The following is a 24,376-nucleotide window of genomic DNA, read 5'->3' on the forward strand; positions in this document are numbered from 1 at the left end:
CTACTATTGACTGATACTTTCTGACCTTAGACAATCCACTTAACCTCTTTATATCTCAGATTTCCCATCTGAGGAGAGGAGAAATAATACTGCCTATTCCCCAAGGGTGTTCTGAGGTTTAATTAATTAGTCTTTGTGTGACACTGTCTGCAGACGTGCAAAGATTTAATTTAAGCAGTATGTGAACTTGATATCCAAATGAGGTAGCAATAATGACTTCCAAGAACATGGGCACCTAAAACAAAACAGAAAGTAACCTGCTACAAACCCAGTACTAGTATAACCAAATTGAGTATTATGGATAATAGAACAATTCTTAGTTTGGGTTATAGATATAGATATAATGGCTGCTTATTATAAAAAAAACACAATTGATCATAATGAATAACAATAATGAAATCTGGCATTGATTTTGAGAAATCTGGGGCAAATGATAAAACTTTCTCCAGTCAGTCCCTTATAATATCGCTTTTTAGGGAGAGGGTAGTGATGACTGATTCCCAGTTTACTCCCTTACTCCTGCTTAGGTTGGAGAGGTAAAATGACGAGAGGAAGAGATGGTGGGAAACTGACAGTTTCCCACTATTACTTTAGTGATTGCCAACTTTACTCTTAACTTCCTAATCCAAGGTACAGAAGGCTAGGAAAGGGTCTATAACCAAAAGAAAAACAGATATAGCCAGAAACAGACCATGAAATAAGCAAACAGAAATCCATACACTTCCCATAGCATGATGGAAAATTGAAGCATAGACAACCTCCTTCCCTATTTCACCCAACTAGTGTCTTCTTCTCAAGAAATAATTACTCAGATCTCTCTGAGATCACAACCATAGCCAGAAATGGAGCAGTGGCTTAATCGTGTAGCCCAGAAAACATGCCTTGCCCTTCTCCATGCTTGGGTTAGTCTTGAACAAGCAAAGACCACTTTATGGAGTGTAATGTGGCAACTGGAATGAAAGAGATCCATCATTTCTAGCTAGTGTAATTCAACTTTGCATTTCAATTTTCTCTCTCTTTTTATTTGTAATAATTGTCAGAATGATATCACCAGGAAAATAAGGTGAGGACTGTTATTGATGTGAAGTGCTTTAAGAAATACTAGAAATATAAAATCTCTTACCTATAACTAGCTATGTCTATTAACTGATCATCAATGCTAAAGCATATACGAAAAAGGAGATGAGTAAATATTATTGTTGGCCAACAGTTGTGTGAATGGAAGGGATAGCTTGACGTTGGGCTATCTGGTGTAAGCTACTGAATTGAGGCCTAGAGATCTCCTTTTAGGCAGCTTCTTCTTTATTATGTTAAGCTGCCCCCAATGCCTATGCCTATGCCTATATGGGTGTATTTATTCTCCCTTTCCATCATAACATTTCTTATGCAGTAAGCTTAGGGCTCCTAGATAAAGCTGTAGTCAAAAAATAACAGTAAAGAGATTTGAGCTGCAGGTCATTATCCAGTGTTATTGTTCATTGAAGATTTTGCTGCATCTTGTGTGAGAAATGAGAGACCAAAGGGCAGGTGATGATGTATGTGCACAGAGCACTGAAGAAATTGGTGGGAAAATAATGGAAATCTATTAGATCTATTTTGATTGTTCCCTTAGCATCTGGACAATTCTGTTATCAAGTCCAACAGATTCCGTTTCCATGCTCCAAATATTTTTATAGAGTGTAGATAATTTTCACTATAACAAAATTCTTTGGTCAGTTCTCCATACTGCAGTGTTTGAAGCTTCCAAAAAGGTATTATTTATAAATTATTCTTGACTATGCTGTTAAGAGTTTCCCCATGAGCAGAATTGACTCTTGTATAAAGAGCAGATGCATTTTCCCTTCTTTGCCTCTTTTGTTTCATCCATTATTATGCATTCAGAAGGCATTCCACATTATATACCAGAAATTCAAGGATAGGTAATTATTGTATAGAGTTAAAGAACATGTAATAGTGGTAGAGGATAAGGGCCCAAACATCAGAGTATGCCTCTATTCAAATTAGAGATTGTGGAGCAGAAACCCTAGTCTTTTAAAAATAAACTCCCTTTTAATAATCAGGCAATAATAACAGAACATTCCAGTCATTTATAGCTAAAAATAATCCAAGTGATTAGATTGAGAATTTGTGGAGCATTGTTTTATTACTGACTTAAGTGGAGAAAAATTCAAAAAGGATATATTTAATTCCATTAATAAGTTTCCCCCACTTATCCATATGCAAAAGCAGGAGGAATTATCTGGAGAAATAATAGCATAGAATGCCTTGGCCTTAAAAAGCTGTTTAGGTTTTTCTGGGAAAGACCTGGCACTAGAGAGGCTTTTTTAAGTGGAGGTAGTTGGGAGGAAGATAAATTGAGTTGCACTATTCTAGACTCTGTTCTGTCATGATTTCATTCTGATAATTTTCTATTCAGAGAAGCACAAATGGTTCTCCAAATGGGAACTCCAAATAAGTTGAGCTACTGATAGTCTTCAACACATTAATATACCTTTATATCATTTTAAGGAGTTTTTTGTGTCTCTTTTTTTCGTTAATACCCATCCTTTCTTTTATAATGTATTGATTTGGAATGACATTTTCCCCTGCCCCAGAAACATTATCAATGCCTGTTTATTTCCCATATTTTAGGGAGAGATATAGTTGTGTGACCATAATCTGCCCTCTCCAAAGATAAAAGAGATAGGAAATTATCTGTCATGATGTTTATTGTTTAATAAACGTCAAGTATAGATAGAATATTATGTATTATGTAGCAAATGAGGTATTTGGTGAGTAAACTGTTCATATCTATAATGAATCCAAGTCTTTAATTGAAATTTAATTTCAGTTAATTTAGTTATCAGACCTATTTTTTTTAATTCAGTGTCATAAGTTACCTCACAGAGTTTTTGTTTGCCATATATAATTCTTTTTAGTTGTTATTCTGTGACACTGTAAAAATGAATACAATAGGTATTTATTACTATTATCACCTGATTTGGGGGTTACTTTCTGTCATCCACAACTACATACCCACCAAGAATACTTCAATGCTTTGTATCATTGAACCAATATTTCTCATTCCTCACAATAATGAAATAGAGACTCAATTATTCAGTTTATCTAGGATATTCAGCTAGACAGTGGAAGAGATAAACATAGTGAAATGTTACTTGCTACTATCTATTGAGTTTTTGTTATCCAATTTTCTCCCCTTCAATTGCTCAAGGAAGGCTGTTTTGATACCTGGTCCATTCAGATCAGGTAAGACAAAGAAGATAACATATGGGAATAATAATGTTTCCTCCACCCAACCCACTAGGACGGCAGTTAACCATCTTCAACACCCAGGCGCAAATAGCCATTGGCGGAAAAGACAAAGGACGTCTCTTCCAAGGGCAGCTCTCTGGGCTCTATTATGATGGTTTGAAAGTACTGAACATGGCGGCTGAGAACAACCCCAATATTAAAATCAATGGAAGTGTCCGGCTGGTGGGAGAAGTCCCGTCAATCTTGGGAACAACACAGACGACCTCCATGCCACCAGAAATGTCTACCACTGTCATGGAAACCACCACTACGATGGCTACTACTACAACCCGCAAAAATCGTTCTACAGCAAGCATTCAGGTAAGCCTTTCTACAACTATTAATTGAGTCTTCTTGATTGTCTTTGAGACATTACTATAATGTCAGTGTTGCTATATTGCTAAAGTATCTGACTTACCATGTTTGTAAGAAGGATGCCTATAGACACTTATAGTAGTAAGACCTAGGAGTAGAGAAAGACAAAGTCATTGCTAAAGAAGTTATAAAAGTTTTATGTGCACTCATGGGTTATTATCCCTATCATATTTATCGCTGAAATGGTAAGGCTGTTATTCAAAATGAGGAATGGCTAACACTTTCAGTATGAAATACTCCCTCCTTTCATTTCATTTCTTTTCTTTTCAATAGCAAAAAAGGAAAAGGGGGAAGGAAAATTTGTTATCCTAGGAAAGGCTATATCCTACTTCAGTTCTATTCACATCCTCTTCGTGGCTTTGCTGAAACATGAACCATTCACTTGAGACCAATGAGTAGCATTAAATCAAGGACAATTGAAGCTAGAAGTTTAACTAATCCTTACAAAATGCAGTCTTTGTTTACATTTTTAAGTGTTGATCAATCACTTATTTTTTATCCATTTTGTTTCCTTTGTATTTGACCAAGATCCTAATTACATTAGAAATTGTGAAGGTCTGAGTTTAGCTACGTAGGAAGTCCTTAGTTTTGTGGAAACACTTTTTGTTTTTTCACTTAAAAGTAATTATACCCACGCTAAAGCTTAATGCTTTGCTGACTCCCTTGGCATTTCATAAATCTAGTTAGTAGGGAATAGGAGGTTAATCGAGTTATTAGCCTTAAATGCTGTGGCATAAAATAAGACATTCCAATTGCTTGTGGGGAAATTACCCCTAGCCTAGTTAGTGTTTATAGATGATTCAGTAGATCAGTACTTGTCCTTTCTGTTTCTTAGTTTTAAGACATTATCCAGGGGCTCAGTTGAGTCTTTGACATCACCCTTCCATTGGCTTCAGTGGGCATTGTAAACATAAAGTCAATAATCAATTAAGCCCCCTATGTGTTCTCATTCTTCTGAATTAAGTTTATGTGAGTTAAGTAGAGGTAAAACTGTTGTCTTCCTTTTCCCTTTTCTTTAAGCAGAAATATCCAGACAGCTCCTTACAGGATCCCACAGTAACAATTTGAAGCTGTATGCACTGATGATGTTACCAGGCCAATTTTATGTGTTTTAGAAAGGCTAAGAAGCTGGTTAACATAGCAGTCGTATAGTTGTGTGTGCCCTTGCATGTATACCTACATACATGGTGGAAAAAGAAATAGCTTCTTCCCTACTGATATTAAAGCAATAATTCCTGACACTTCACTCTACTCACTGAAAAGAAGATAAAAGGCAATATATATTTCTATTATGACTCTCTATAGCTCAAGAGCAGATCTGTTTATGGTTGGTGAAAGGATAGTTCTGTCTGCACAGGTCCTAGCAGACTTGTTCTGTTTCTGTCATAATACATTCTGCTAACTCTGTGGGAAGCAGAGGAACAAATGGCTTTTTCTTCATAGGAATAGCTGGCCCTACAGTCTTTTTCAAGACCAAATTTTTACTGACCTCAGGACGATTTAATGATACATAGGGATATAGGGACTAAGCTATGGTAATTATCAGTTTTTGGCTTTCCCTCTTACAGCAGATATTCACATAGGAGCAGACTGAGTCTTTCCAAAAACTAAGGAAGCCAGAGCTTCCAGAGAAGAGTAGGGTACAAAGTACAGAAGTCTTGCAAGTGATTATGACTCTGAACATCATAGAACCTGTTGTCGTTGTGAAGGATGTGGACAGCTGGAGCATGCTCTCTCTAATAGCCTCCTGTCTGGTGTGTTTCTTTCCCTTTGAGTCCAGTGATAATTGGATTTCATCTACATGACTTTCCTTTTGCTTCTGCAATGGCTATAAAAATGACTTATAAATATGTTGACATTCTTTGCTTTTAAGGGTTTGTATAAATACAAACTCTTAGAGGAAAGACAGTGGACTAGCAGAATTGGATGAAACTGGAATGAGGGATTAAAAAGCTCCATATTCTTTGTAAAGATTAGCTAGAGGAAATAATATCATGACAAGGATTGCGGACTTTTCTGTTCTTGCCAACTAGCCAGAAGAACTTTGCCCTGACGCTTGTTGTAATGAGCACTGGGTGTTACGTGTAAGTGATGAATCATTAAATTACACTGTATTATTATTATTATACTGTATATTAGTTAACTTGAATTTAAATAAAAACTGGAAACTACAAAAAATTAAAACAAATAAGAACTTTGCCCTAGGTTACATAAAAATGCAATAGCCTGCCTTGTCTCCAACCCTTTTCTGATCTCAAGTACAGATTACATCAAGCCTGTGTTTGGACTGGGGACCCAAGATTTAGGACAATTCCCAGACTCTGACGATTTTGGGTGAGGAAGGTCAGTCTCAGAAGCTCTAATATGCCCTATGTGATCTAGCTAATTTTCTTGGGTGAAATACACTCATAAAATTTTGACCTCTGGGAGAAAACAAAAAGTGGGAAAGACTGGATTTCACGTTTACCAGAACGATCATGTATGAAATCTTATAGCCTTTTCTAGATGATACTCTATTCTGGCTTCCTTTGCTTTGATAGCCTTGCTGGACCAGGGTTGTCCTAAAATTAGACTCATCCAGGAAAAACAAAATAAGCATCAAAACCTGGTGTAAAACCATATGGTTATACAAAAATCCATTGGTTCCTTTTTTTTTTTTTTGAGTTTATTTTGAGATAGAAAGAGAGCATACACGTGTGCATGCACAAGTGGTAGAGGGGCAGAGAGAGAGGGAGAGAGAGACTCCCAAGGAGGCTTCATGTTGTCAGCACAGTGTCAGACACAGGGCTCAATCCCATGAACCGTAAAATCGTGACTTGAGCTGAAATCAAGAGTCAGACACTCAACCGACAGAGCCACCCAGATGCCCCTCCAGTGGTTCTTTCTTTAAACATAAGCTAAGAAAATATCATTTGGCAGTTTGTTTCCGATTGGCTTTGATTTGTGTTGATTTCAGATCAAAGGAAACCTGCAAAGTGCCTTCAGTGCTGTTCTTACCTGTGTGTGAACATAAACAAATAGCTTTTGAGTTGACATGGCCCTTCAATGCCCCAGCCTCCTGGAAGTAATCACTACTTTGATATTTCTGATGCTCTTCTTTGTTAGAGAACTGCTTGTGGATCATATGCACTGTGTAAATTACAGCTATGGTGCTTGAACATCAGGTCTTCACCCTATATTAAGGAGAGTATCTCCAGGTCCTCTCCTGAACATTAAAAAAAAAAAAAAAAAAAAAAATTAACACTGAGAAAGCAGGTGGGTGCATTGAGAAGCAGATGAGTACATTGAGAAAGTGAATGCGTGGGTAATAGTACTTAAATAGAGGTAGGTGCTCAATAAATATTTATTGAATAAATTGGAAAACAAAAAAGGCTTTATTACATACCTGTCACTTAGCGACTGAGGCATGGCTTACAGACAGTTTTCCCTTCAGGATGATCAATGTGCTTTGGATAGTTTTATTTTTTTTCTTCAGTGGTAAAGCTATAGCAGTGGTTAAATGCATGTACTTGGAGTCAGGCTGCCTGGGTTTAAAACCTAGATCTTCATATGAGTTAAGTGACTCTGAGCAAGTCACATTGTAGCAGGATTCTAGCACAGAGAGTCATGACACCACAAGGCTTTTCTTTCCAAGCAGCAGCTTTATTCATGCTGGCACTGCTCGGTTGGGTTCATACCCAAAGAACTGAGCCCTGAACACCACCTAGCATAGTTTTTTTAATATATTTTCTACTTGTTTGTCTCCCATATATGGTAACACACACAAACATCCAGTCTGATTAAGTGGTCTCATGTTACAAGGTCATGAGGGATGTTGTCACGTATCTTATTACCTTGAGCTTTTTGTCTTTTTGTGTTTTCTTTCCTTAGGGAGGGGACCCTAACACAACATATGTTCTAGTTAGCAATTGTTATGAAACAAATTTTCCCATAACTTAGTGTTTGGGCAGGGCTCAGCAAGGCAATTTTTCTGCTCTACGTGGAACTGACTGAGTTTACTCAGTGACTGGTCTGGAGAGTCTGGCTCCACTCACACACCTTGTGACTTGGTGGGTTAACTAGAAACACTGGACTCAGCTGGATCCATGACCCCCTATATGTAGTTTCTAGGCTTTCTTTCATAGAGGTTTAGGGCTCCTAGAGAAAGTTGTTCCAAGTTTCAGGGAAGGGAGACATTAACCTCACTTATCGATGGGAGGAGAGCAAGAATTAGTAACTAATATAAGCCTACCAAGTTGTAAAATTAGAGGGAGGGAAGGGTATTCCAAGGTACTGCTGACACCATGGGATTGTTGAGGGTTAGCTGAGTTAATATAAGTAAAATTCTTAAAACAGGTACGTCTTAAAGAATAAGATTAAATATGTTTTAACATTATTATACTCTGTCCTCAACATTTGGTATGGAAGTCAATACCCTCTCAGGCAAGGATCTACCTCAGGAAATGGGTCTGCTTCCACTGTCAGTAGCATCTGTAGTTCACAGTGGGGGCTAGGCAGTTTTGGGGGGCTAGGGATTTGAAGGAGGGTCAAGGTAGAATTTGAAGGCTGGAATGTGTCCTGGCAAATGAAAAGTTTTTAAGATCTCAGGAATGGACTTCTCTGATAGCTCACTCCTCATCTTTAATTTTCTCTTCCATTTAAATTTTTTTTTTACATTTATTTATTTTTGAGAGACAGAGAGAGATAGAGCACAAGCAGGGGGAGGGGCAGAGAGAGAGGGAGACACAGAATCCGAAGCAGGCTTCAGGCTCTGAGCTGTCAGCGCAGAGCCCGACTTGGGTCTCAAACTCACAAACCATGAGATCATGAGCTGAGCCGAAGTCGGACACTCAACCGACTGAGCTACCCAGGCGCCCCTTTTCTCTTCCATTTTAAACCACCATGGGGTTCTATGGGCCTCAAAGAATATGTTTTGTTATGAAATGTATCCACACATATTTTTAAGGTTACAAAGAAGAACCAGAAACATTGCCATCATGGAGTTTGACATGAGCAATCAATATGAGGTAGTGACCCACAAATGGTAGTGGTATGGGGAGAGGAAGGGGTTAGTATGGGATGGCTTGACTGAATCCCACAAATTAGGTGGGAATGGAACTGGACCTTGTAGGATGAGTATAATTGGGTACATGGTGATGAGAAACAAATCTCAGTTGGCTACATATCAGAAGCTAAGTTGTCAAAATCAGGGATGGTAATTCCTGAGAGAGAGAACCAAGTCCAACTGGAACAAAGAATGGATAGAGGAGGTTTGTGAGAGGCAAGAGATCCAGATTCTGAGATTCGTGGCCCCACACTCACCTAAATGAGAGAGGACCAAGAGGAGAGAACTGCACTGGGTTTCCTGTTGGTTTTACTACCAGGGGTGCCCAAGCAATTATGCAGGCATTTGTATTACAACTGACCTCTGTGTCAGGGTTACTATCATGACACTGATAGGTCAGCTTCTTAAATGGAAAAGTTTAACTCAGTCTGTGTTCAAATTTCTTGATACCCATTCAGGAAAGAAGGCAAAAGTGAGAAATAAAAGTCTTTGGTAATTTGTGGTCACCAGAACCAAATTGTTCCTATGAGGCAGGAAACGGCTAAGAGGAAAGTAGTTCCAAAAATAATGTGTATTCTCTTACCTTAAGCCTACAGACCGAGTTGTTATCAGTAGAGAAGGAATTCAGTGTGTTCTGTGCAAATCACCATTTGGAATCCTTTATATGCTATTAGCAGGATACTGATTGTGACCCACTTTTTCTGTGCTGGGCATTGGTAAAGTCACCTTGACATTGGCCAGTGCTGCCTGGCACCAGAAAATTACCAGAAAATCACAATGTTCAGCCAGATTGGAGCTATCCTGATAAACAGTAGAAATGAAAGACTTGAGAGTTTTGTGAGACTTCATTCTTACCTCGAACTCATAAATTTGGCAGTTGAAGATGAACCACTTTCAAAAATTCCAGAAGGAAGCCAGTTTTTTTAGGTTTTGTAACAGCACCTATACGGAAATTCCTCCTTGTGGTCTGCTTTCAGTTTTAGGCTGGGACTAGTAAAAAACACACTTCAGCTTTGATATTGACTATTACAAAACAAAACAAAGAAAAAACTTAGGATTAAAAACTTGCTCCTTCAGGGGTGACTGGGTGGCTTAACTGGTTAAGCGTCTGACTTCAGGTCATGATCTCATGGTTTGTGGGTTCAAGCCCTGCATTGGGCTCTGTGATTACGGCTTGAAGCCTGGAGCCTGCTTCAGATTCTGTGTCTCCTTCTCTCTGCCCCTCCCCTGCTCATGCTTTGTCTTCTTTGTCTCTCAAAAATAAATAAAGTGTTTAAAAACTTGATCCTTCATACTGCCTATTTCAGGTAGAGTTCCAATATATTTGAGGGAAGTGGGTGTACTCTAGAGTAAGCATTTCTGAGCTGGATTCCAAGTTTTTCTAGTTACTTAGCTGTGTATCTCTGGGCAGGTTGACTGGCCTCTTTAAGCCTTGGTTTCATTATCTGTAAAATGGGTATAACAATAACAGTACTTTTCCTATTGTGGTGAGTAATAAATATGACTATGCATGAAAAGAACTTAGGCCATGACCTACCCATAAGTTTTCACTAAATCCTAAATCCTAGGATTTCACTAAATCCTAGACTTAAGGAAACCACTTCAAACCAAGAGGCTCTCCCAGAACTCACAGATCCCCATAAGGCTTAGATGTCCTGTATGATTGGTTATATAAGCATGTTAACTTTAAAAATAAAACTCAGTTATTTTACCAGCAAAAATGGGTTAATTTGGGAATAGCAGAGAATTACAATTTGGGACAAGCAAGCTATAGGAAAACCATAGGCATGTCTGGGAAACACAGGAGAGGACAGGTCTCATAGAGAAAAGAAGGGAGTTGGGAAGGGTATCATAAACAGTAAGTGTGTTGGAGTGAACTGGGAGTTCAAAGTTTAGTGGCTGTTCATTGGCTGAATTGTGGAGGTCTCTCATTTGCTGGGCTGTTACCAGGGGAGGAGAAAAGCTTTCTTAACTCCTGCTGGGAGAGTACAGTAGTAGCTAATGTATTATCAACTTACCAGGTCCCTCTCTTCTTGTTGGACCTGAAATTGACCAAGAGTGGTAGAGCTTGGCCTCCTGGTTCCATTTTAAACAGTTTCCCTTTTTAATTTTCCCCAGTACAGGAGAACAATTTTGTCTAGACCTATACAACCCCATAATAACCCAGGATTTCCTTTGAATGTCCCAGATTGAACCAGAGCCCTCAACTCCTCAATTAGAAGAGATTTCTGTGGAAAAGTCTTTCATTTTCTGATGTAGGAATTGGCTTTGCTGAATGGTTATTACATCAAAGTGTTCTATTAGGGCAAAGTGTATGAAATTGCCATTTTTATAGATTGAAATGGTCAAGTATCAGGAATTTTATATGATTCAACAAAACACATGACCCACACATTTACAGAATACAGTTATCAATGGCATTTTGAGATTTTGGCTAGAACGCCAAATTTTCTCAAGGTTCTTCGAGTAACCAAACTGTCTTAGATTGGGATACAAGATAAGTCTATTTACCTCATCCTAAATATCATGCTTTATAATGGGAGGTAGATCACGTGGTATCAGGAATGGTTGCACTTGCCTAAGGAATTACCCCTCAGGGCCCCTCCACCTTTTTCTTTCTGCCACTGGCTTGACAGAAGTGAGACAGTAGTCTACACAGTTTCCAAGCCCTCACTTTTACCACTAGACAACAAAACCTCCAGGGGAAGTTTATTTTTAGGATTAGGGCTCAACTAATATTGATTAACAGCCTTACATAATGTGCGGCTCCAGGGCTCGTTCCTTTCCAGCCAAGCCTTATAACTGGGGAAGGCGCTGAAGATTTGTCAGTCTAATTAGACTTAAGCTGCCAGCCAAGAAATATCTTCTGTCTTCTCCTTACCCTCATGCAGGTACTTTCTTTTCCCCTCTCAAAGAATAGTTTGAGGGGGGAGGGAATTGGACTCTAATTTTCTCATTAGCTGGTAAGACTCCAGTGATAATTTCTCTCAGGGATTACATCATTCTCATGGGAAAAAGAGAGAGAGAGAGAGAGAGAGAGAGAGAGCGCACGCTTGGTGGGTTTACCTACCTCTTAAAGACCTATATGTTGATAGTACAAGTAGGCCAGGGAAGAGAATACAGTGTCATTTCTTTTGGTCCCCTCTTTAATACTTTAGTTTTAGTGGATGAGATCAGTACTTCCCAAAGCTGAGGTTAGTCCCTTAAAGGGTCCTAGGAGAAGGTCCTTATCATAGACAGGCAGGAAACCTACAAATTGTGAGAAGTTGTAGAGATGCCATTCTAATTAGGATGTAATATTTCTAGGATAGAAAGTTCACCAGACCTGCTGATAAAGTGATGGTTCTTATTTTGAACAACCAGGAGAAAAGTGGGGTCAGCTCTTGACTACTCACTGTAGAGGACCCTCAACGTTTCTAAAGCTCCAGGTGGTTTTGCCAATCACCCAACATACTACATGGCTAAGTCTGAAGCCAAAATCCTTACTGTGTGATGTATGGATTTCCTCCTTGCTCTCTGGCCTTCTTTTCTGCCACACTGCTTCAGGTACATAGGTCTTCTTGATCTTCCTTGAACATAGGGCCCAGATAAAGAAGAGGCGAGAAGGGTTGTACAGTTGCAGAGTTGGATCTTGTCTGTATTTAAAATGTTGATATTTTGCTTATGGAAAATTGTTTGCATTGATATTGACTCCAAAATATTGCAATATAATACCATGTGTCTTGAATAAGTGATTTGGGGTGGCACCCCTTAAATGTTATACCTTAGATGAATACGTCATTAGTGCCAGCCCAGCTTGAACGTATCAAGCACCTCTGTATCTTTTCACTGGTCATTTTCTCTGCTTGAAGCAGCTCTTCCAAGGTATTTGCATGACTCACTCTTTACTTCATCCAAGTTTCTGCCCATTTGGTACCTTAACAGAGAGGACCTCCTTGACCGTCTTCTATAAAAGAACACTCTCTACTACCTGGTACTTTGTTGTCTGCCATAGCAGTTATTTATACCTGACATTATGTCACATATTTATTTGTTTATTGTCTCTACTTCATGGTATGTGAGTTCCTGGATGGCAGGATCTTTGTCTCAGACACTGTTAGAGCTCTGCAGCATAGGTAAACCCTCAGTCGGTATTAGTCAAAACATACAAATCTACCAGCGCCTTCTCAGGGAATACACACACCTCTTAATACTTACAGGCTGGATCTCACTTCCAAGCACCTTACCCCCGACAGGTCCCCTCCCTGATGGGGCTCACCAGTGACAGTGGTCATTAGCAGTGGTTTTACTGCTCTTAAATTTTTGCCTTAATAATAATGAGTCCCAGGAAGGTCCCCTTGTATCTGGTGCACATATTATTCACTTCTGGTCTTAAATTCTCTTTCCTTAGGGCTTATTTGTTGTCATAATAACAAGGGCTTCTTCTAATGCTCAGAGTTTTCAGAACACTTTTGGAAATATAATGTTACCCATTTTGCCTCTCCAATTTCTTCTCCTTCTTATTTTTCCAAATTACTTAATTCTTAATTCTCCTAAAACCTACCTTTAAATATAGGTAAATAACAATTATTTCTAATGACCCACTGCTTCTATTCATTGGTATGGAGAGAAAATTTACTTGAGGTTCATTTATCTGGTTGTATGTGTGTGTGTAGGTCGGTGGGAATCTTCGACCTGCTTTTGTTAGCTCTTTTGTTTTTGTCTTATGGCTGAGTATGTTATATGAACCCACTTATCCCTGGTCATGACCCTATGACACCGCTGGCTCCACAGTCACCTGTCTTCAGAATCTTTTGAAAGAACATTGATGGAAGATACTATGAGAAACCACTACACTGAGAGCAAGAGCATTATGCAGCTCATCACTCAGCATTGAGGTCCTGGCATGGCACCTGCCACAAAAAAGGGCTCAGTAATGTTTATCAAAGGAAAACACTTTCTTTCCTCATTTAACAAGCATTAAGAGTAGATTCACATTTTTTTCCAATATCTTCAACAGTATCTAATGTGGTGCCTTGCACATACTGTAACAGCTGGTGGCTGGATAAATGAACTGGAGGAAAGACAAGGAAAGTTGAAGAAAGGAGAGGAGATAATAAGCATAAATACTCTGTAATTATGTTGCTTAAGAACCACCTGCCCATTTCATGGATTGGATGGCTAAGGTTGAGAGAAATTAATAGAATATCTTTGATATAGTTAAAATCACGATACAAATAATGATGCTTTTCATTTCCCTCTTCTTTGCTGAAAACTTTCAGAAGGAATTCCACAATGACCACCTCTATGTAGAAGATAAACTACTTAATGTCTCTTGAGTCATCAGAAAGAATCAATGATTCTTATTTAAACTGAGGTTCAAATAGCAGTCATTGCTAGCCAGCTTTCAAGATGGATATTTCCATTCTGTCTTTGACAAGGCAGTAGGAGGGCTGGGATGTGCTTTCATACCTTTCTGGTGCATGTTTGAATGATTGTAAAAATTAGAAACACACTGAAGCTGTTATGACAGCCCTGCCTTTTGAAACCATCTAATTAATGCCTTGGGTTGTCTAGAGAGCTAGTTCTGTTAGCTAAATGGAGAATGCAAGGTTCTCCTTGGTTTTCTCATCATGCAGGGATGAGATGGCTGGGGAAATATATGCACACCATATCTGTGGTGCCTAGCAGTCACTGAGAGAATTACTTGATGGAAATTTGATTGACTTGTGTACATAATGCAGCCTCTTCTATCTCTCATCCCAACTGTGTGTGTGTCTGTGTGGGTATGTGTCTGCATAAGAAAGAAAGTAGGCAGCGCCTGGGTAGCTCGGTCAGTTAAGCATCTGAATCTTGCTTTTGGCTCAGGTCATCATCTCACGTTTTGTGAGTTCCAGCTCTGCATTGGGCTCTGCACTGACAACATGGAGGCTGCTTGGGATTCTCTCCATATCTCTCTCTCTCTCTCTCTCTCTCTCTCTCTCTCTCTCTCTCTCTCCACCTCTGTATTATCTCTCTCTCAAAATAAATAAAAATTAAAAAAGAAAGGGAGGGAGAGGATGCTCATGTGTTTGCATGTATTGGCTAGAAGAGTGCTTCATAAACTGTTTTGTGTACACAAGTCACCTGGTGACCTTTTTAAAGCACAAATCGTGACTCCATTCTGGGGTGGGGCCTGAGATGATGCATTTGTAGCTAGCTCCCAGATGCTGTCGTGTTGCAGTATGTGGACCTCACTTTGGGGAGCAGGGATCTAGTAGGTATTTACAGCTCCTTGCTGAGCAGTTGTAGCCTCTGTTTAGCCGTCTCTCCCAGACAGTCTCCCCACACTTCATTCAGGGATCTTCAAAACAGGAATTGCTAACCCAAAGCATTATGTAAGTGAGGGAACGGATACCCAATTGAGGATTAACAAGGAAAAACATATACCATCAGACAGTCCTGCTCCTGGTTCCACAGTCCCCTCCTCCTGTCCCTTACTCTGGTACATGCCCCAAGGCAGATGGGTTAAAAAAAAAAGTAGTTAGAATTTAACTTGTCATAATATTTATCCCACTTTCTGAGAGGTGACCTCTGATGAAAGCAGAAGGACGTGAATGATTTTAATCTGCAGTAACAATGGGGAACCAGTCCTGACCATCTTGAGCAGTATGAGTATATAAAATGACAGATTTTTCTCCTTTGCCTCTTCACTTTCTCCTTCCCGATACTGAGAGAGACACATATTCATGCACCCAGAACTCACACTATAATGCACAATGAAATTTCACCCAGGCTTTATCTCGGAGCTGCTGTTCTGATGATTAATGCCCCACTGGCTGGGAAGCTATTCCTCTGAAGAAAGACAAGGAGAAAGAAAGAAACGTGAAATATATCTCTGAGGCCATTTCTCATTATTATTATTATCATTATTAGTTTCTTACTGCCCTATCTATTCTGTTTGGCAAGGGGAGGGGGGGGAATGACATTTCAAAGCAGATTTCATGTGGGAGAAATAAGCAAGGACAAGGTAGAAATAGACACTTTACACTAAAGGGAACTGACCTGGATGGGGTTTTGCTGTTGTTGCTGTTTACTTTTGGTTTTGTTTGCTTTATTATTTTTGTTGTTTTATTGTAAAGCCGAATATAATAGATGCCTCCATCTGTGTCTTCTGTATCTTCCCTCCTAGGCATTTATTTTTGCATGTGTTCTTTTGTCTTTATTGAGTCTCTGTCTACAAGAATCAATATGATATAACATATGCAAATGTTATTCCTGACCACTTATGCAAAAGACTGGACAGAATAATTTCATTGCTCTGTAACTCCTGTAATATAATTGCCTCCATATCCTAGTTGATTTCAAGTTTTGAAAGGATTACTTTTTTAAAAAAATAATTCTCTCTATGTAGGTATTGTGTTTCTGATTCTGCCCTGTTTCTCATTCAAAGAAAAGGTGATTGCCAAGTAATTTCCGGCTCTGCTATTTAAGAGGACTATAGAACGGTGGTTCTTGTTGAAAAGATGGGACCATAGTAAAAGCATTATCACCACACATGTGTCTACTGATAAAGTGGCAAATTCATTAACACAAACCGGAAGTACTATAATCTGATTTAGAGAACGCTGTATTTCCAGAGTTGACTTTATGAGAATATGGAATGTGTAGCTGCAGTGCCAAACGCAACTTCAAAAGTTGGATTTTGTATTCAATTAACAAATGTTTGAGTAAATTAAGTACCTAGTATGGGCTAGCTACTATTCTAGGCACTTGGGCTGCAGAAATCCAAAACAGACAAAACGCCTCTTTTCTCGCGGGGCAAATAATCTATTACACAAACATTGGGCACCTGAAGTCCAGGCTTTGGAGAAACAAAGAATGAGTATCTTTCAGCCTTCATGCACAATCTGGTAAGGCTCTTAAATATTTTCTAAATATGAGCTCATTTTGAGTTCAGGTGTTCTACAGAAAGTTAGCATACTGATCTGCTATTACAGGTATAGACGCAGGAGACAGCAGCCACCTATATTTAAACAGGTCAGTTCTAAGAATAAGGTCTTTAATGTCTACTCAAAACAGACAAGTTTCAAATTTAGACAGTGTCTTTGTTGGCTAGCAAAGATGGCAATAGTAAACCACGTTATAATAAAATGATTGCATCTGAAACATATTTTCCTCTCAAGGACTAAGTTTACAATAGTTATTGCAAAGATTTTGCTTATTGCCTTGAGATTTTAGTTTCATGGAATGTTTATATGGGAAGAATCTCAGAGATGGTTCGGTTATTCAATCCCACACAACTAGTTGAGATTTAGAGATGGGCCAATCTGGTTTTAGGTTCTGATTTCATCATTAAAATCTGTATGTCCGGGGGCAGATTGTACGCCCACCTTTTTAAATGTAAACAATAAGCATGTATTAATTTGAAGTTTTAATTTAACATTTATCAAAATAATACCTCTGCATAGCTCAAAACCTTGCCCAGCACCCAGTATTCCATTACTTTAGTGCAGAGACACCATTACTCTGGAGCAGAGGCATAGTTACTTCGACCACTAGGAGTGCCAGCTGGTGGCTATCAGCTGATTCCTTCACTGGAGCTGTCCTTGACTAAAGAAGCCACTTTGCCCAAAGTCAAGCCCCTTCCAGTGGATGTGCCCATATCCAGTGAGTAGTGGATGGGGCTGAGAGGATATATAAAGGATCCAGCTGTTTGTTCAAGTCTGCACAACTGGGAAGGGCCTTCCAGCTAGAGAAGCCCCATGTGAGTGTTGAGGTCAGCTAAGGTCTTTGTTGTGACTGCTTTGAAGTTCACCTCCTCCCTGGCTCTAGACTTGGACAGCATTCCTCCCAGAACTTCCCCACACAGAACTAGCTCTCAGAGTCTGTTTCCTGAGAAACCCAAGTTAAGAAAGTATCTAGACCAATGGTAGCTCCATTTATAATGGTGATCACTTTGTAATATATATAAATGTTGATAATACTATGTTGTATACTTGAAACTAATATAATATTGTATGTCAAATATACTTCAATGGAGTGGAGGGGGAGGACAGTGTCTAGAAACCTAAAAGAAAACAAGCAAGCAACAGCAGAAGCACAGCAGTCTCTTTCCACATCTCCCTGTGCCTCGTGGTCCTACTCCACACTGGAAACCCTCTTAGTTGCTTTTTTGGATATTTTCCTCTGTATGTCTAATGATATGCTTCTATTTCTTGACTTTTTCAGTTTTACATATTAGCTAATATCTTATGACTCTGGAATAAAAGAATTGCATTTTCTCACCCCCTCCGTCTTCCAACTCATACACATTTCCTCACCTTCAATTTGCCAATAAAATTCTGTCACATTTTGATTGAATCAGTGTTATGAGTTTACATTTTTATGACTTTCATTTATTGAGAAAAATGTAAAATCATACATGTACTCATTTATTCCACAAATGTTCACTGGGTGCTTAGAATATGCCAGGTGCTATTCTAGGAACTGAAGGTACAAGCAGTGAAAAAAAAATGGAATAAATGCCTGCTCCTGACATAACATCCTACTGTTACGATATTTCCTTTCTTCTGCAACTCTGTTAATAAATACCCTCATCATCTCATAACTTATTTTTCTAACGACTTATCAGTGTTGTAGCCAACATAGCTATAAAACTTCTCTCAATATAAACATGCAGGTAGTGTTTTTGTTTTCTTCAAGTAAATACCTAGAAGTGGAATTTCTGGCTGGTATGATAATTCTATTTTTAATTTGTTGAGGAACCTCTATTCTGTTTCCCATAGGGACTGCACTGATTTACATCCCTACCAACAGCACACAAGGATTGCCTTGTCTCCACATCCTCTCCAACACTTATTATTTCTTTCTTGTTGATATTAGCCATTCTGACAGGTGTGAATTGACACCTGATTGTGATTTTGTTTTACATTTCCCTGATCCTTAGTGATGTTGAGCCTCTTTTTGTGTGCCTGTTGGCCATCTGTATATCTTCTTGTAAAAAATGTCTGCTTGGGTCCTCTGCCCATTTTTTAATGAGATTGTTTATGAGATTGTTTTATATTGAATTTTATGAGTTCTTTGTATATTGTAGATGGTAGTTCTTTATTGGAAATATCATCTGTAAATATCTTCTCCCATTCAGTAGGTTACCTTTTCATTGTGTCGATGTTCCTTCACTGTGCAAAAGCCTTTTAGTGTGATGTAGTCTACTTTGTTCATTTTTGCTTTTATTGTCCTTGCCTGACGAAGCATATCCAGAAAAAAATCACTAAGACCCATGTCAAAGACTTACTGCCCATTTACATCTAGGAATTTTATGGTTTTCAGTCTTATATTTAAGTCTTTAATTCATTGAGTTTAGTTTTGGGTATAGTATAAAACAGTGGTCTAACAATTCCACGTTTAGGTATTTATCTCAAGAAAACAAAACTTTTCTTTATCTCAAGAAAAGACAAATGCACTCCTATCACAGTGTTATTTACAGTACCCAAGATATAGAAGCAACCCAAGTGTGCATATTTTCTTTATGTACATATATAAATAAGAATATTACTTAACCATAAAAAAGAATGAAATCTTAAATTTGCAACAACTTGGATAGTGCTAGAGGGTATTATGCAAAAGTGAAATAAGTCCGAAAAAGATAAATGCTATATGCCTTTACTTATGTATAGAATCTAAAACAAGATTCATAGAATCATAGAAAAAACTAATGGTTGCCTGAGGGGAGGGATGGGAGGGTGGGCAAAATAGGTGAAGGGGGATTGAGGGGCACAGTCTCCCAGTCATAAAATAAATAAGGCACAGGGATGTAATGTAGCCTAGGGAATATAGTCAATAATATTGTAACAACTTTCTTTGGTGGCAAATGGTAACAACACTTACTGTGGTGATAATTTTGTGATGGACATAAATGTTAAATCACTATGTGGTACATTGGAAACTAATACAATATTGTATGTCAATTATTCTTCGATAAAAACAACAAACAAATACCACACAGGTAATCTATCATTAATACTTTTTTCTTGGCAAAATCCTTGACAGTCTTCTTTCTGTCTCCAGTCTGATATGTCTTGAGCCTTACAGCTGTCATCTTGGATCTTCCTTGCTTCTCATTCTGGGAAATCCCTGGGCTTCACTTTTATGTTAAACCTCAAGTTTTGTCTTAGTTTGCTCACTCATTCTAAAGATGTGCGTCTTCCAATAGCCTTCTGAGAAAGGACAGGTGAAAAGTACAACCATTGAGATTTTGTCTATCTGAAGAATGTCTTATCCATTCTTACCCCTACTTAATACTCTCTGTGGGAGAAGCTTATAGGTTAGAAATCATCTTCACTAATAAATCTGAAAGCATTTGTCCAATGTCTTCAGGCATTCAGTGTTACAGTTGTTGCAATAACAGTGTGATGTCTGATTCCTAGCATGCACCTGGTTTTCTTCTGTTGTTATTTGTGTTTTGTTTTTTTTCTCTGAATCTCAACTTCTTATCAACAGACCTCAAGTTGGCACTTATAGCTGGGATCTCCAGAACTGCCTTCTGCCTCCCCCTGAGCTTTGTGCTCTTGTAGCACTGTTGTTACTCGCCCGTTAGCTGCCTTACATTGGCACCCTGATTTGGGTATAATTTGTTCAATTCAGCTATAACTAAGTATATATGAAATACACACAAGGAACAACGATACTGTCAGAAAAGTATGGAGTTTGGAAGGTAATAAATGGTGTAGTGGAGCCTTGAGTATTATAATATTTCATAAATGTATTTTATATATTTATAAAATATTTATATATAATAAATACATATTACATATTTTATATATAACACTTTTATATTTCATATTTATTATTAGTGGTATTATATAGTAAAACTTACTATCAATGCAAAATTCTGGTAAGAATTATACTATCAACTCCTTCTGTATACTGAGGCAAAACTTTGAATATTTTTGTGTTTCCTTAGGGCGTCTATTTTTGTGTATTTTGTTTTTTTTTACTTTCATTCTAATACTCATTACCTGGCCACCTCAGAGAGAATATGAATTAAATTATTATATATACGTGTGTGTGTGTGTGTGTGTGTGTGTGTGTGTGTGTGTATACACACACACACTTGGAATATTTTGCACCCAGAAATGGGCATAGCTCAGTCTTCTACATGTCAGATGTGTATATTTTTCAGAGGGACAAGGATTGGAATCGTCACTTCAGAATTGTTATGCTATGAAACATAAGTCAGTGTGTTGGCATGCCATTGAGTTTCATCATACAGTGTTTGGCAATAAAGTCTGTTTTCTTGGCTCTCAGTTTCCATCAGTATTAGTTAGCACTGTAACATATTGATTAGCTTCACTTCACATGTGCTAGTTAATAGGTGCTGCAGAATTACCCCCACATATTTTCTGCCCCTCATGAGGAGTAATTCATTCTAAGAACACAGATAGGGCTCCAAAAAAAAATCAGTGAATTAATGTCATGGCTATTATGGGGATGTATATATATACTAGAAATAGGTTTTGATTAAGTAATTACACTAAGTATGAGCCAAAGGTTTACATTCATTGGAGGAGAGATGATTGAAGGCCAGAATGAAAAAAATCACAAATAGGAGGTTTCAGGGGAAATTTGAGTGTAGGTGGTGAAGATACTCCCAAGGCCATTTCTACAGCGAATCATTTCTATCAACATTTCCAACCAGAAAACAAAGATTTCTGGAGGCTCTGAAGTAGATCAAAATATTTGAAGAAGGGGATAAATAACAAAATTCACTTCCAAAGCCATAGAGAAAGTACCATACAGCCATACAGAAAATTCCTATAAAATGTTCTTTTGACTCTAATAGCTACAGGGAGATTCATGTTTTTTATTTTATTTTATTTTATTTTATTTTATTTCTTAATTTATTTTATTTTTTTTAGATAGGTGTTTTTTTTTGATTGAGATTTGCAGTAAATGTCTTAGAACACTAATCTTTGGTATGTTGTGATTATGTGCATAGTAATTACAGGGAAATATAAATCACATAAAACAGTGCCAGTCATGTCATTGATCAGAGGGGAATTAAGGTGTGTTTCTCTCTCTCCCCCACCCTCATTTTCAGTGAGCTACATTCTTCTGTTTTCCTCTTCACCATGTTAGTTTTTGTGTAAGAGAGCTTCCTCTTTCTTCTCTTGTGAACATTTTCCTATCTCAGCATTCTTTTTAAATTCAAGAGACATTTTCCTTTGCAATGTACAATGAAAGGCGATTATGTTAGAAAATATCAGAGATGGCTTTGTCATGTCTGGCGCTATTAAATCATGTTGTGTCCCAAAGAGCTCAATAAATGAGGCTGAGGGAATGATTTTACAATTGAACAAGGCCTCCGCCAGATCTCCCAGCCTTCTCCAAAACTCCTTGAGGAGAGAGAGACCCAGGTGGTAGGTGGAAGTGTTTTTTTTCCCCCCTAAAGGACTGTGGAAATTCTGGCAAACCTCTTGTAAGGCAGAGGTGGCATTTGCAAAAAGGGTCTTTGTAGTCTTTTTTTTTTCTTTTCTTTTTTCTAGTATTTCAATTTGAATTCAAGATGGTGGTAGGGAATTGAAAAAGGAAGATTAATTGCTTAATAAATATTTACTGGCTACTGTGTACTGTGTAGAAGAATCTAGATTGAGATGAAAGACTGAATAAGACAGATGTATGCTGCCTGTCTTCATAGAATTACGTCATGGGAAGAAGCCATAAAACAAAACCAATTTCACAATTATTTCATCGCAGTCTTGACAGGTATGATGGAGGACAGGATGCTAAAAAGCATAAAGGGACCTGAGCTTATTTTCTGATCTGGAAAGATTTTCTTGAGGATGCAGTACAGGAACTATGCCATTTAGGATGACAAGTTGGTGAGACCAAAGAGGAGGAGAAGGGAGAGTATTCCAAGCAAAAAGAAGAGCCTGTGTTAAAGCCCTGCAGTAGGGATCATCCTGCATCATGTTTCTCAGTCTTTGGTCTACAGTTTGGCTCTAAAGTCTGGAAATACACCAGATCTGACCATGTTAGGTGACCCAGTTAATGCCCGTACTTGAATGGCTAATAGAAGCCCACTCAAAAGGTTTCCCACAGAATGAAGCACCATCCCATTATTGTAACAAAGTGGTATAGGACTGACCGAATAGAATTTTCCAAAATTGGAGTGAATGGCATGACCATGTGGAATAGGCTTCATGTCCCCCAGTTCTGAATACTCTTGATTACTGTCTCTGTAGCATGCCCAAAGCACATGTTTCTTAAATGAAAATCAGAGGCACAAGTAATTTAGGGCAGAGCCTCAAAGACACATATGTAAAGATTGTTGGAAAGACATCAACATACTGTGTTTATCACAATTTTGCACAGTATACTGAACTACGTTAGCTAACAGGTGACTATTCACATTGAACAGATCACAATACTCTAATTGTCATGGATGTCATGTCACCAATGTCATGAAAACTGTCACGTATTGTAATATCAGGAAAACATTTAGTATGTGTCTGTGTCTGGGTTTCCAGGCTTGACAGCTATCCCGTTTTTCAGTTACTTGTTTTCTCAGTGGAACACTTGTAATCAGAAATCAGTAATTTGAAAACTTCTGATTCTTCTTCCTATTTTCTCATTCCTTGTTTGGCATTTCTTCTTGCCTGATGGAAACTGTGGAGTTCAGAGGAAGTTTTCCTGCAGTATAATTAGCCTCTCTATTTAATTTTATAATACAAACTCTGAACCAGAAGCTGGAGATAATGTGCCTGATTCAATTCATATATGTCAATTTCTTTTTAATTGTAATTCCTTTCTCCAGTTCTTCCCACTCTCACTGCCCAGGCACAGCTGAGACTCGGGTAATTATAAGACTTGCATGCCTACACTGTCAATTATACCTCCTGCTTTAGGATTAAATTCATTTATTATCATTGTTCTGATTATTAGTAATAATAACAGTCACCTCTCCCCAAACCTTTTCCTCTGAGACTCAAATCCGTGAATACTGGTTTTCATAGACTCTGCTTCCAAACTTAGCTTACAGTAATTTTTCACCCAGATGATTCCTTCCTTCTTAAATGGCATGGAGAATTCAATTTCCTATGTTGCATTTAAATGCTATCTTAGGTCATTTAGAAGGCAAGGCTTTCTTAAAGATTCCTCTTGATATGGGGAAATGGTTTGTTTCCTTTGAGTAGGATTCACCATCTAGTGTATATCAATGATATCTTCTGTTGGTAACAAGAGTACTGCTTTGAAGAAGTATTTGAACTAGCAAAGGGCACCTGTCAGCTATCCAATCTCTTCCTTAGAAAGGCCCCAGGTCCTAGTCCTTAAAAGCACACATGGCTTTGACTCCCATGCTGACTCTAAAAGGAACTCTTATTTTTCTGCCTTTTTTGTTGGAGATGTCCCCAACACCATCACTAACAGAAACAGGCACATGGTTCAAATAACTTAAAAATTGTATTGGCCCCTCAGCAACATGTTGATTCTTTCAAATTTCCCTCCGAGACTCAAATCTCAATATGCCTTCTGTGTTTTATTTTTTTCTAATTTTTATATTTATTTTTGAGACAGAGAGAGACAGAGCATGAGTGGGGGAGGGGCACAGAGAGAGGGAGACACAGAATCCAAAACAGGCTCCAGGCTCTGAGCGGTCAGCACAGAGCCTGACGCGGGGCTCGAACCCACGAGCCATGAGATCAT

General features: G+C 38.3%; 1 protein-coding gene across 17 annotated transcripts in view; it reads left to right on the forward strand.

Annotated features, from left to right (window-relative positions):
• The window catches only part of NRXN3 (neurexin 3), a 1,572,196-nt gene that overhangs the window by 1,414,795 nt on the left and 133,025 nt on the right, over positions 1–24,376 (forward strand). For all 17 annotated transcript variants that reach the window (XR_013556003.2, XR_013556004.2, XM_060620435.3 and 14 more), the window contains one exon: positions 3,305–3,612. Coding sequence is in view for 15 of the 17 variants with exons in the window: in XM_060620435.3 (XP_060476418.2) it covers positions 3,305–3,612 (308 nt within the window). In the remaining 2 variants the exon portion in view is untranslated. The remainder of the gene's footprint in view (positions 1–3,304; positions 3,613–24,376) is intronic.

Source organism: Panthera onca, chromosome B3 (assembly GCF_046562875.1).
Source record: "Panthera onca isolate mPanOnc1 chromosome B3, mPanOnc1 haplotype 2, whole genome shotgun sequence".
NCBI lineage: Eukaryota > Metazoa > Chordata > Mammalia > Carnivora > Felidae > Panthera > Panthera onca.